The sequence below is a fragment of the Tripterygium wilfordii genome, chromosome 4 (genome assembly GCF_013401445.1).
Source record: "Tripterygium wilfordii isolate XIE 37 chromosome 4, ASM1340144v1, whole genome shotgun sequence".
Taxonomy (NCBI): domain Eukaryota; kingdom Viridiplantae; phylum Streptophyta; class Magnoliopsida; order Celastrales; family Celastraceae; genus Tripterygium; species Tripterygium wilfordii.
The window spans coordinates 15,420,527-15,434,749 of NC_052235.1; the positions used below are offsets into that span (position 1 = coordinate 15,420,527).

The 14,223-nt window shown below is 35.5% G+C and overlaps 2 protein-coding genes across 3 annotated transcripts; one reads left to right on the plus strand and one right to left on the minus strand.

Moving 5' to 3' along the window:
• Positions 1-2,901: 2,901 nt before the first annotated feature.
• LOC119996257 (heparanase-like protein 3) lies at positions 2,902-6,164 on the plus strand. Its single transcript, XM_038842824.1, has 9 exons — positions 2,902-3,386; positions 3,893-3,929; positions 4,027-4,210; positions 4,287-4,435; positions 4,583-4,813; positions 4,913-5,102; positions 5,202-5,327; positions 5,480-5,579; positions 5,671-6,164. Exons 1-9 carry the CDS (start codon positions 3,129-3,131, stop codon positions 6,028-6,030), a joined length of 1,635 nt encoding a protein of 544 aa, XP_038698752.1. The 5' UTR covers positions 2,902-3,128; the 3' UTR covers positions 6,031-6,164.
• A 443-nt stretch (positions 6,165-6,607) lies between these two features.
• On the minus strand, positions 6,608-13,839 carry LOC119996066 (probable anion transporter 6, chloroplastic). Of its 2 annotated transcripts, XM_038842570.1 has the most exons (15): positions 13,454-13,839; positions 13,045-13,190; positions 12,427-12,526; positions 12,045-12,097; positions 11,306-11,380; positions 10,725-10,805; positions 10,492-10,553; positions 10,082-10,149; positions 8,812-8,927; positions 8,406-8,442; positions 8,231-8,326; positions 7,763-7,904; positions 7,599-7,651; positions 7,182-7,268; positions 6,608-7,082 (listed from the first exon to the last, which is right to left on the minus strand). In XM_038842570.1, the coding sequence occupies exons 1-15, from the start codon at positions 13,826-13,828 to the stop codon at positions 6,981-6,983; spliced, it is 1,593 nt and encodes a 530-aa protein (XP_038698498.1). In that variant the 5' UTR covers positions 13,829-13,839; the 3' UTR covers positions 6,608-6,980. The 2 variants fall into 2 exon arrangements, with proteins under 2 accessions (XP_038698498.1, XP_038698499.1); XM_038842571.1 differs by lacking the exon at positions 10,492-10,553 and having other exon boundaries at positions 10,725-10,813.
• Between the last annotated feature and the right edge of the window lie 384 nt (positions 13,840-14,223).

Here is a 14,223-nt window from a genome sequence, read left to right on the forward strand (position 1 = left end):
CGAGGTCCCAGAAGGGAATCACACAATTGGTGCAGTTGGTGGTAATAGTCAGAGAGCAGAGAGAGCAGGCACCACACCATTTCATTATTGTTTTTTCCCAAAACAAGTAGTTGTTTGGTTGGACATAACTAAATTCTACCAACTTTAATAGCTTGTCTTTATCTACAATTTCTTTAATGGATTAGGTTTCTTTGGCCACAAACTCACCTGATCCCCCTCAATTTAAGGTAATATAAGAACAAAGTGATGCCCACCACTCTTTTTTTAAGTACTTTTTTTTACCCTTATCTTGCATGGATAGTGCTTCAAATCTCAAAAAGAATTTTTTTAATTATTATAAGCAACTTTGGGTGCACATAATGATCACAATCTTTGAAACTTCAGCATTTCTAAAATATATTTGCAATCCAAGTGAATAAAGTTCTAAAATGACCTAAAGAAAGTGACCTTCACAGGGATGAAAAATTAATGTTTAGCCCCTCAATTTCTTACCCTATTTTAAACGCCATCCATCTCGCATGGATGTTTAGGGGTCCTTACATTTGTTTTCATAATTAATGGGTATCTCATGTGCAACATGGATTAAGATAAAATAGAGTAAGAAATTGGGGGCCGTGATAATCATTTTCTTTTTCCGTAATCAAGAATGATATCATACAAACATACATGTCATTTGGACATTTAATATTAACATAAACTCGAGTTATCAAACTCGTACGTATATAAGTTTTTCACCTGACGACAAGATAAATTGAACTAAAATCCAATGCATCACCATAAGTCAATGAAAATCGAACTCATGACCTCCCACTTTCATATGGTTTGACCTGAGAGATTCACCTATTACCTAAATGGTTAATAATCACTCACTTTATTAGTATTACTTTAATCACATTTTTATAACAATTAAATTTTTTAAATACTAAAAATCGTGGTTGTATATGTGTGTGTATATAGATATATATATATATTGATAAATTTTATGTATATACTATACAAGATTGATGGATATCATGATTATACATACATGCAAAAGGAGTGATACCATCTGTATACACTGAATTGCCTTAAAATTAAATCATGCACAAAAGAAGCAAATATCTAACAACCCTTTAAAGAAAGAGAGAAACCTTTGCTTACACTACTTTTTTTTAGTTGTTGGTCCATGTCCTTTGATTTTTACTCCAACAATAATCAACCAGATTACATGTGCCACATGACTTTAATGGTGTGGCCCATTGATGAATCTAAACCATAACTGGATTTCGATGGTTTACCTTACCACATTTATGTTTATTCTGACTCGACTTATGTCTTAGGATAGTAGTGTCAACGATATGGATTTGAAAGGTTTTGAATTTGATTCCCATTAAAAATAATATCTTTGTGACCACGTGTTAGGTTTTGACTCAACCTATCATATCGTTAGGTGAAAAAATTCTATGTCCGTGGACTTGATGACCCGAGTTTAGGTCCATGCATGTCAGTTATCCAAAAGGCAAACATGTCTGGTGTGGTTCTCGTCATAAATTAAAAATTGGCAATCTTGTGATTGGTTGTTGGAGCATTTGAAATTTCAATTTACTAGTTATGTTGTCAATTGATGATACTCACGTGCACTTCATATTCTCATGTCATCCCTTTATTGTTTAGATTTTCTTTTTAAACTTGATAATTGCATGCTTGATTAACTAATAAATTTTTGAATATTTGGATTGGTTTTTTTTTTTCCAGATTAAATGATTCATTCTCAACGAACTCCATCAAATATTAGTTGTTAAATATTGTTTATATCTAGTTTCATTGTGTTCGAAAATTCATACATGAGCATATGATAATACATGTCATATATTTAACGGTCACATCAGTACTATTATAACGAAATTCAGTACAAAGAGCTTGTTTAGATCGATACTTAAAGTAGATGAACTTATTTAACTTGAAAAATTACATAGGCTTGTTTGAACTTTTTTGAAAGTACATGAATTTTTTCAATACTTATCATTCTTTTAAGGATTTCAACACTTATCCCCTTTTTTAACGAGAAATTCATTTAGGCAAGGTTATATTGAATTCCATCCTCCATGGTAAACTTCGGGTGCACGAGTTCCCCATCTAACACATACTAGACAATTACAAAGTCTTTGGTATAGGGAGATAGATCCAAGAAAATCCGTTGAACATTAGGGGTTAGTTGGTGTGTTTATTTTCAACTATGTTTGTTTAATTCCTTTAAAGAAAAGTAATTAAATAAACCAACAAAATGTGTGGCTAAGAGGAATCACAACGGTGGTTTTTTGATGGAAAGTGAGTAATGTATGAGAATTTATGTTTTGTTGAAGTGATTGTATTGAGGAATATGTTTTGTTGATGTGGTTGAGTAAACAAAATGTATTGATACAATGATGTAAATTTATTGGCTTGATTTTTATGTAATAGAGGTGAGTGGGGTCCGATATTGATTTTTGTGTAAAAATATGAGTGTGTGTGCTGTGGGGCTCACCTGAAAGCAAATATATGGGCATGACATTTGCCATACCCACATCCATACCACACCAAAATTAAGCTAACAAATTGACATTGTTGGAACACGAAAATTTTTATTGACCCATTAAAACATCACTTTTTGACATCTATGCCCTAACAAATTGCAACCATTGTGGTTGCTCTAAGGCAGAATAGTAGATAGGATATTTGTTATTATAATCCAAAATTTGTGTTCGGGTCGGGTTAATGTGATCCGGGTCAAGTGGTTTGCTCTAGATATTATACACATTGAAAAACAAGAAAAATGGCTTCTTGTTTCTTTGCTTGCCATTTCCATGAAGCAAAGCTCTGAGCTTTATGGCCCCCACCCTTCAACAAACTCACCATTATTTCTAAACTGCAAAAGCCCCATTTGCACCAAAAAGTAATAAGCTTTTTTGTTTATGTTTAATCCATTTATTTATCATATTAATGCATAAAAAACCAATTTTTTTAATAAAAAATTCCTTCCTTTTTTCTTTCTTCGAAGTATGCCCGGCTTGTAGCCTTCAAGTGGCAAACTTGTAGTAACACCACCATCTCTTCACTTTTCTTGCGGTTCCTTCCCCATTTATAAAGGAACCCAGATCTTGGCTTTGTGAATGAGTTCAAAGATGGGTTCTGGGGTTTGTGTAATGGGTTTATGCTTCTGGGTTTATATATTCTGCTGCAGCTTCATTTCTGTGAATGCAAACAGTCTGGTTGGAGATGCAAATGTTGAAGGGACTGTTTTCATAGATGGGAATAAAGCCATTGGGAAGATTGATGACGATTTTGTTTGTGCTACCTTAGATTGGTGGCCTCCTGAGAAATGTGACTACGGGACTTGCAGTTGGGGCCTGGCTTCTCTGTTCAATCTGGTATAAATCTTTCCTCTGAAGTTGCCATACTGCAGTAGTCTCCTATTATGTAAGAATGGGTGCTAGAGTGTTAGTTAATTCCAAATGCGTCAAAAAATCTTTTGGTTATTTGTGAGGTTCTTTGTTTTCTTTTTTGGTTCTTGATTGTTAGCAGTTTAATTTGGGGAAACTAATTAATTGCTTTTACATTTTCGAGTTTAAATCTGGAAAGTTTTCTGATGGGATTTAGTGATATTTTCTTGGAATTTATTTATGTCATTCACTCTTTCATATATAAAGTTTGTCAAGTCTTCAAGCAGTATTTGAAAGTTCTTGTGAATTTCTAAGTCTGAAGTTATCTGCGCAATGTCTGAAAGTCTTTGACTTTGTGGTATCTTAGTGGTTAATTTACAAATATTGAGAGAGAAAAAAAGGAGCTGAAATGTGTTGTTATGCTACATAGAATGAAATTAATCTTTCCAACAGGTACTCATTCCAAAATTTGATTGTATCATGCTCTGGTGCAGGACCTTAACAACAATATCTTTCTAAATGCTGTAAAAGGTATGAGCACTTTCCCTTGTTTTATGTAATCCGTGAAAAATGCTGATCGGAATTCGCTGTGGGAATCTAAATGTATATACTTTCAATGATGTTGCAGCTTTTGCTCCCTTGAAGATTAGACTGGGTGGCTCTTTGCAAGATAAGGTCATATATGGCACTGAAGACGATAAGGAACCTTGTGTTCCATTTGTTCATAACACCTCAGAGATGTTTGGTTTCACTCAGGGATGCTTACCCATGCCCAGATGGGATGAACTCAATGCCTTTTTCAAGAAAGCTGGGTAACAATATCTTGCTTCTTTTCTGGTGTCTTCAAATATTGCTTGAACTGCTAATGATTCAGTTAGTTCTTCTCAGGGCCAAGATTATTTTTGGACTCAATGCTCTTACTGGACGGTCCATACACTCTGATGGTTCCGCTGTAGGACCTTGGGACTACAGAAATGCCGAATCTTTAATTCGTTATACTGTCAAAAAGAACTATACTATCCATGGTTGGGAGCTTGGTGAGATTTCTTTTCTGTTGGTAGTTCTGTTTGATTCACAACAGCAACTAAAGGGAAAATGAAGAGAAGAAACCTATATTACTATCTTTGCTAATATGCCAGATGTTAATGTATGGACTGACAACTAGCTTTCTTGTTTCTATTCAGGGAATGAATTATGTGGAAGTGGAGTCGGGACAAGAGTTGCAGCAAATCAGTATGCACTTGACACTATTTCGCTGCAAAACATAGTACACGCTATTTACAACGCAATTGAGCCGAAGCCTCTAATCATAGCACCTGGAGGTTTCTTTGATGCAAATTGGTTCAAAGAATTCTTAGATAAAACAGGCAATTCATTAGATGTTGCCACACATCATATATACAATCTTGGGCCAGGTACGTTTGATTGAACAAATGGATATCATATATGGAGCTTCTTTAATCCTTGGTCATGGAGAGTAGTGGTTAAATATCAGGGTTTTGTTTTTTGTGCAGGGGTTGACCAGCACCTCGTTGAAAAGATCCTTGATCCATCCTATCTTGACGGCGAGGCTACTACTTTCAGTGACCTAAAAAATACCCTCAGGAGTTCTCCAACTTCTGCCGTCGCCTGGGTTGGTGAAGCTGGAGGAGCTTACAACAGTGGTCATAACCTTGTTACAAATGCTTTTGTGTTTAGTTTCTGGTCAGTTAATCATGAATTCATGATTTTCTGCACATATTGTTGTTGGAATCTTGGTTGACTTATTGGTGATTGATTGCTGTCTTGATAATTTTGGTTCAGGTATTTGGATCAGCTCGCGATGTCTTCTGTCTATGACACAAAAACATACTGCAGACAATCATTGATAGGTGGAAATTATGGTTTGCTCAATACTACCACTTTTGTGCCAAATCCAGACTACTACAGGTAAAATGACAATGAGGGTTTGCTTATTTTTTTAACTAAGATTTGAGTATGAAAAGAAAATACAATGTTGTTTGTTCCGGAAAGTCTTGTCTTTCTCGTTGTCTCTTCGAAGGGTTCTAACAAACCTTATTTTTCCTCTATCTGTATTGCAGTGCTCTTCTTTGGCACAGATTAATGGGAAGAAATGTGTTGTCGACAAGTTTTTCCGGGACTAAGAAAATACGTGCTTACGTTCATTGTGCAAAGCAATCTGTAAGCAGTTATTCTGTTAATCCTATCTAAACAGTTTTCAGGCCTGGTTCTATCTTTTTTGATGTTCTGACAAAAATTCATCATCTTGCAGAAAGGAATTACATTGCTCCTAATTAACCTCGACAACAGCACGACTGTTCAGGCAGAAGTAGCCTATAACAGCACCAGATCGTTGCGACATAAACACAAGCATCATCATAAAACAAAGCTCATTAGGCTGCCTAGCGGTCTTGCAGAAGGCAGCATGAGAGAGGAATACCATTTGACAGCAAAAGATGGAAATTTACACAGTCAAACCATGCTACTAAATGGAAACATTTTAACTGTAAATTCTTCTGGAGACATACCTAGATTAGAGCCTCTATACGTAAATTCTTCGAAACCAATATTCGTTCGCCCTTTCTCTATTGTATTTGCTGTTATACCAATTGTTTTCCCTGCTTGCGGATAGAGAGAGCAGTACATGGAACTCAAAATTTGGTTCCATTTAGTGATTGACCAAATAAGAGATAGAATGCAAAGTAAATATTGGATTGTTTTTCTTTCTTGTTTCTCTTGTTGAAGAACACAATGAATTCTCTTTCATTTTTTAATGTAATACCACAAACCTTCATAATTAATTAGTTACATTCCATTTTGTTCCCATTGCAAGCATGGTGAAGATAGTTATGATTCTCTTGTCAATAACCTAGTTGGTTAGTTTTCTCTCTGAACTTAGAAGGTACGGTGTCCAATGTCGGTAGTTTGAACCAACTAGTTGAGATATTTTCTTGTGATGTCCAAGTTTTGTGGGCTCGTTCCACTTTTGGGTTCTTCCCCAATGGGTTTCGACCCAATTTTATCTATTGTCAACGTGGTGCATGTTATTCTTAACAAAAAAAACGAAATAAAATTGAAGATAGTTATGATCCACCAATGGACAAGAATAAAACACAAATTCTCTTTGCCTATCATTGCAATAAATAACAACTTGTGGTAGATATGATGAAAACATTTCTAAGCAGACCACAACCACCAACAAACGATAATAACCCAAAAAGTTGGTAAGATGTTCATAACAAATATCTTGACTTCTAAGAACATGCTGTTGAATGTGGCCCACCATATGATATAACCTATGAACCAGATTGGATACATCATTAGGTGGCCAACCAAACTACCTTGTCAAAATACAGAACTGTAATGTGTATTTCACTAAATTACATTTGCACCCATTACATGACTTTCTTCCATTCTTTTTGTTCTTTCATATAGATATACAAGTAAACAAACAAATTAGAGGTGGAGGAGGTCAATTCCAAACTAGCCTGGTGGATGGAAGTCAAATTAGTGTACATGTAATGCTATAGTCCTCAGTTTTGATGCTTCATGGAATGGAAACAATCCGAAGCAGCGAAACCATCACTCTGTCTGCGAAAAGGTCTGAGGCTTGCTGCTGGCAAACATCAGCCAAACTATTGTGCCAGTCAAGTAGAAAAATATTGATGGTGCAAATAGAGATATCTGCATGATACCAATGCATATTAGAGATGAAACATCAAGGAGAAAGAGCGAGCCAAGATTTCTTAGGTAGATCAAACTTAAGTAAAGGAATTAACTTACGCTCCATGAATGAGTTGAATCAAGAAGATAACCAGTAAGGGCGACACCTACAATTCCAGGTACAGCCCCAACAGTGTTCGTAATTCCCTGGATCAATAGATTTTCAGAAGACAAGTTCTCAGTTTAATATAAATAAAGCAAGGGAAATCCCCAAATAAGGTTGAAAGCTTTTTCTGCCACTGGAAATACGGCTCAATTTATAGAGAGGAAAAAGGGCAATGCAATGCTTCATGAACCATGCACATGGATGCTTAAACATATACCTAAGCTAAAGCATCAGGTAGCAGGAACCTATTTTTACTCGACTGGAAAATGATAGAGCTAAGGAGCTCAGACAAAGTTCAACCAGTATCAGATCCCAGATAGAAACTTCCATCACATGTTATGGAAGGTTACTACGTTCACAAAATTACATACCAAGAGTATACTTGCATATTTGGGTGAAATATCTTGATGTGTACAGTAAAGTCCTGAAGAAAAAAGAAAACGAAAATATCAAATTAGTAGCCCATAATTAACTGAAGCAGTGGAAGACAGTTATCATCCATTATGTCCTTAACACTATCAAAAATATTAAGTACCTGATAAGGCAAAGCTTGAGAGGGCTAAGCCACCAGTGAGAATTCCCACAACCTCCCAAGGCGGCAATCCTAGATCCACAGAGGACAAGGTCATGCAAAATGCAGGAGACAAAAATCCTACTGCTTGGCAAAGCTTCCGCACCTATACATGCAAAATTGAAGTAATTACGAATATTAAAAGTTTCAAAACAAAGTTCAAAAATAAGAATAACTTACACATTGAAAGTCAACGCATTATAAAGAAAAAAGAGTCTTAAGTGACAACAAAATGATGACAGTTATACGCTCCAATAAAATTAAAAAGTTTTATATGAAGTGACAAGTTTTTGAAATAATTCAGCAGCATCATATAAATGTATTAGAACCTGAATAACGAAAAAAATATTTTTTCTGGCTGTAAAACCCACTTCAGCAGTGCAATAGTTTTTCTGGCTGTGATTCTTTTATCAACGAGTGTTATCTCCATACCTTAGTGGTTTCAACTCCACTAGAAATTAAATAGTCTGCAAACTGTGCAGCAATGCTAGTCACCAATATCGAAGCCAATGGTGGAAGGATGGAAACCTGAAATGGTCAATGTATCCCAGATAAGAATACACTTTTTGAATTGAAAAAGATCAATAAATAATTAAGTAGGGCTTACCCATGCAGCTTCCGTCAAATTCAGGTTCAGCTCCTCACTGCACATGTAAATAAAGCTTAAACTTGTTCAGGCACTAAAGTAAAAAGCACGTGAGATGAAGATGTACATGCTGCAAGCAGGTAGTTTTGAAAACAACAACTTGTGAGTTAAACACAGAAAGTTTGACCAAGAATTATCGCAAGAAAATGTATCATTCCAAAAGATTGATAATCTCAATTCCTTGAAACTACCCACCTTGTAATATATGACACATTCTAAATGTGACAGTGAAGAACTGCATTCTTTTGTATTCAAAAAAGAAGTGCATATTTTCAAACAAAAAAATCTAAGATACTATAGCGTGAAAGTGCCAATTCTGACGTGACATGCTGGTAGAAAACTTAATATGGTCCAGTTCCAAAGATACCTAAAATAAGTAGGAAGCCAAGACAAGCAAGTGTAGTGGCCCCAACTTCCACAAAAATGAGCATATATCATTGCCCATACAGCTTCACTCCGGAAAAAAGCTCTCCATGGTACATCCTATCATGAGACAGCAAGTACACTGAAAGTGATTAAAAATATTAATTATAAGTCGGTCATGCATAAATTATGATAAGTAGCATTGTGAAGGAAAATTCCAGCACGCTGGTGATCACACTTTTCTGACCATTTTGTTGCAAGCATTCAATTACTCATGATCAAAGAATTCACTAAGGCTTGTGACAAGGTCACATAATCAAGATGATTTTAAGCAAAGGACTAAGTCCTAACACTTGACAAGGGCTACAATTCAACTTCAATATCCTTGGGCAATTCATTAGTCATCATATAAATTATCAGAAGATATAAAATGTGTCCTAAATCAGTTAACCAACTTGGTTATGGAAGTCTGCATGAATGCAATGTGTCTCACTTATGAAGTCAAGGTCTAAGTCAACCAAACTCAGCAGTTATACTAATTTTAAGCTGAATCAGCAGTCTTAGTTATTTTAAGCTCTACAATCAGTGGTCTAGTTTAGTCAAGGAAATAACAGTGAAATTAACTAGGCAGTGAGTGAGAGCTAGATGAAATTCAAGAAAACTATGATATGAAAATCAGCTAAGACTATTGGAGAGGTAGACGACTCACAGAGTCACAGTTACATCCAAGGCTATGTAGAAGCATTATAAGTTCACATCTTTAATCAGCTTGTCTTGCTTGCCTTCACATGTGCCACTATGCCTATATATTCGGAAAAATGGAATCTGAATGAAAATTTTCCATAAATCTAAGATGTTCATGCATGACAATATATACCATTAAGGCTCCATCTTAATTTTCTAAACTAGGAAAATAGAAAATTCATGGCTTAAAGGTGGGATGTCAGCCAAGATGTGGCTTTTTATGCACGGCATTCAAAGACCAGGCTGCCATAATGCTCAGGCTTGTCATGGGAAATTATGCTAATGGATATCAAAACTTAAATAAACAAAAATTCAAACTGAATTTCCCAATGCAGCGACTTATGTAGCCGGATAAGGGATAACTCCAAAATTTGTAACTTATAAGCACACACCAACACTTCGAAATTTCTAAAACCTTAGCTAAGAAGAAATGGACTCTATTATCTCCCCAAAACAATTTCAAACAATTTTGAATCCCAAATAACACTGGAAGAGAAAAAAGAAAAAGAATGAAAGAAAAAGCACCATACCTTCAATGACCAAACCAACTCCTCCACAGAAGTCTTCCAAGGTTTGTTCATATTGATAGTCTGCGACTCTGTCACAGAAATTGAGAAAAACTTCATCTATGAGCATGATTGTAAAGAATATCTCAAGGAGAAAAAATAGTTTATTTACGATTACTGTTGAAGCATATCAATACACAAAATGGTTTGCAGTTCTGAAAATGGAGTATCAAATCAACTTGAAGTGGTTCACTACTTCACTGGTAAGCACTGTAACAATGACACCATGGGTGGCAGTGAGATCAAGTACGCTCAGAATACTTCCAAGTTCCAACGCATTATCATATGTATTCCCATAAATATTACAAATTAAAGCATTCATAACTATGCTTGTTGGAAATTTCAATAGAGATGAATAGGGATTCGGTGCTCACGTGAAATTTGTTCAGCAGGATAAGAATCTTCAATTTCTTTAAAATACTGAAACCCCAAAAACCTTCAAAATGATTTGGTCATGAAATGAGTTTAACACGAAAAATCAGTAAAAAAATTCTTCCTAGCAATTCAACAAAACTGACAAGAAAATAGTTTAACAAGGATGCAACTGATAGCTATCTTTCATATACAATAGGAACTAATTTCTAAGACTATAGTGATATCGACTTACCAGCCAACGCCCAGCAAACCAAATATGTAGAATACAGATTCCCAACCAAAAGTTTGAATAAGGGGAGGAGCCAGAAGAAGCCTGCAACACTGAACAAAATTAGAAATGCCTACCACGCTTTAGTATAACCCAAGAAAACTCTGCACGAGAAAAGAAAAAAAAACTGCAAATAATCAATGCTTCTTTGTTTGTAGGGTATTAAGTTTGTAATAGGAACCTCAAATAACTTGGTACTTTCAGAAGGTACCTTAAGTGCAATTATGACTAATATATATCTGACGTTCTGGTCAGAGAAAATGCAGAGGATATGAAGTATAAAAGGCTCTAAGGAAGACTAGCAAATTTTAATGGTTTAAGAGGGAGAATTCATGATGATAACAACAATTAACTACTCATTTGCTTTCATATACTTAAGTGACAATATATCTAATCATTTTACTAACTCGTCTATAGGTCGTATAAGTTATAACTCAATGGTTGGGTGTTCAAGATGGTCAAACTTGAGATAGTAGACTTGGAAGAATCAGATAAAGAAACAAGCAACTACATTAACAGTTATACCACAATAAAAAGAAACATACCCAGCAACGCTTCCTACACTCAGCCCACCAAAAACAAATGCTACAGCCCTTGATCGCTCTGCCAGAGGTATGGATCTGTGAAGTTTTGACAAATAATTCTATTCATCAGGATGTTTTCCTTTCATCAAGCAATCTGTATTATAGAACCATGTTATATTGGTTGCCAAAATGAAAACATGACATAGATCAGCTAACAAGATTGAAACAGACTGAAGAAAAGAGAACCGAGAAGGAATGTTCTACCAAACAGCAATAAGTTAATAGTATATAACATTCACACACACACACACACACACACATATATCAGTGAAAGACGTATGTAGTATAAAAAAGACAAGAGAAAGAGCAAAAGTGATATTATGAGTTTACCATCAATGATACTTTAGAATCAAGTAACTCAAATTAATATGTCGAAACTTGCTTTAATTTTTAGTTCTATGCATAATTTAGCCTTTAAAAGTTGTGAAAATAGCAAGATAAACAATAAAATGAAGACATATACAATACAGTTATGTTCCATAAAAAAAAAGAATATTTGATTAGAGACACGTGCCATCATCAGAGCATTGGAAATTCAGTGTGTCAACCTTGCATGGAATAGTTTATATCATCCATGATGATACCACCAATAGAAAGTATAAGGCTTGGCCAAATATGGCAATTACAAAAAAAAAAAAAAAAACACACACATTATGACATGACATTTTTGTTCCTACTACTCTTTAAATAACGAACATACTTGGCAATAAGGTCAGTAGCAGCTGACGGGGAAACGCCTTCTCCAATTCCAACCTAGAATCAAACAGATAAGAAAATGCCCAGTAAATCAAGGGAGTTTGATAAAGATTCCATTTCAATATACTCAACACAGAAAAATTCTTGCATGACATTCATACATGATACAACTCACACACACAATGTAGACTTGTGCTTACATGCAAGCACATACAGCCACCAATCTAGATAGAGTCCAATTAGGAAGCACACAAAAAAAACATTAAAAAAAACTAGTAACAAACTCAAACTCTGTCTTCTTTTTCTCTATCACATGTTTATGCCTCAGAATTCAGAAAACACATCAATCAAAAATTTGGAAAGGAGTTTGAGGAAGATTTATGTACCAAAATCCTTGACAAGACTAGTCCAGGCATAAATCCAGCAACAGAAGGAAGCAGTGCTGTAGCAATAGACCAAATCAATACCCCAATTTCAAGAACTTTTCTGTACCAGCAAGAAAATAACAGTCAACATCTTCATAAAATTACACAATCTTAGAAACCAGGGTACTGTAGTCAACTAAGTTCTGAATATCATGACTGTTATTGAACAAAATATTACCTTTGCAAGGCTCTTCCAATTTCATGTTGAGTTGAAATGTTTTCAAAAGTCAGATATCATATAAAAAGAAACATCTTTGCACACTCCAATAAACTGCTATCATGGGCAAGGATCAACGGCCGTATGAAATTGGCAGTAGCAAAAGGGTTTTATGCTTCATGATAAAGTTCAAAGAATTTTTTTTTTCAAGTTACAGAATTAAATGCAATTTGGCCATAATTTTTTCTTTCTTTTATTTCAGCTGGATTAAATAAAATTGATTGCAGAAAATTAGCTGCCGATTCCCTTAACAATTGTAAGAGCAGTTCTTTTTTTTTTTTTTTTTTTTGAGCAACAAATAAAAACCGCAGCTTATGAGTTAGCCACAACAAACATGACTTGGGTCATTGATTGACACACACCTCCCACCAAATATCTTGGCTAGCCAACCCCCAGGCAACTGACTCAGTGCATATCCCCAAAAGAATGATGCTTGCACCAATCCAGCCACAGACGGACTCCACCCAAACTGGTGCGACATTGGAATTATAGCTATACTCAAATTCACCTGCCAAACGTGATAAATTAAATTAAATGAACTGAATTCAAATACAGAGATTAAGGAAAAACAGATAAAACTGCCATCTTCACTCCATATACCCTTAACATTTGATGAATGTGCATAATTTTTATTTAATTTCACGCCAAACAAGAATAATCATCAATGTAATTAATCTATAATAATTAATCAACGAACACAGAAGCTTCATCAAAAGCAAACTCATATTTCCCAGAGATTAAATGTGAGTAGAAAAGCATCAGAGCAAGTACCTTGTCCATGTTACATATAACAAAAGCCAGCGAAGTAGTGCCGATGAGTTTGTATCTCTGAGGAACATTCTTCCACGGAGGCCAATTCAAATCAAAACCCACTTCTCCAGACCCGCCCTCCGACCCCAAACGACCGGAGTTCGAACCCAATTCGTCTAAGTCATCTACATCCAATCCAGTGAGTGACCCCGGAACCGTTTCATTCTTCTTGAGAATCTCCTTCTCTCTGATATTGCAAAGAACTCTGACTCTCAATCGATTTCTATAGGAAAACAAATGTAAGTTCCGGTGCCTAGGAGCGAGAGAAGTGTGGTTAAAAACGTTGTCTGTGGGTAGACAAAAGCTATCTGCTCTTACAGCGAAAACCTTCGCCATTATTATTATTTTTTAATTTCCTTGCGGGGTTCAAAAGCTAAGAGCCAAAGACATTGTCGTGTGAGCGTGGTGGCTTAAATGAGTGAACAGAGGAGCGAGTTTGAGAGGACTCGAAGATGCCAACGGGGGACTGGGTTTGTGGATCCGATTCAATTAGAATCTTCGAATATTTTGGGAGTCTAGGATTTGTTTTTAGTATTTTAATTAATTATAATACAGAGCTTTAACAATTGACCAGGTCGCAGGTTCGAAACCTGCATGGGCCAAGTTTTTATTCGTTTTCATTTTGTGGGCTTCTTGTGGCCCAAATTAATGGTTTTTGGGCTTTTACGTTATCTGAATATCATGGGCCAGGTTTGCTAACATCATGGCCCACGTTTTCTGGGTTTTCATGG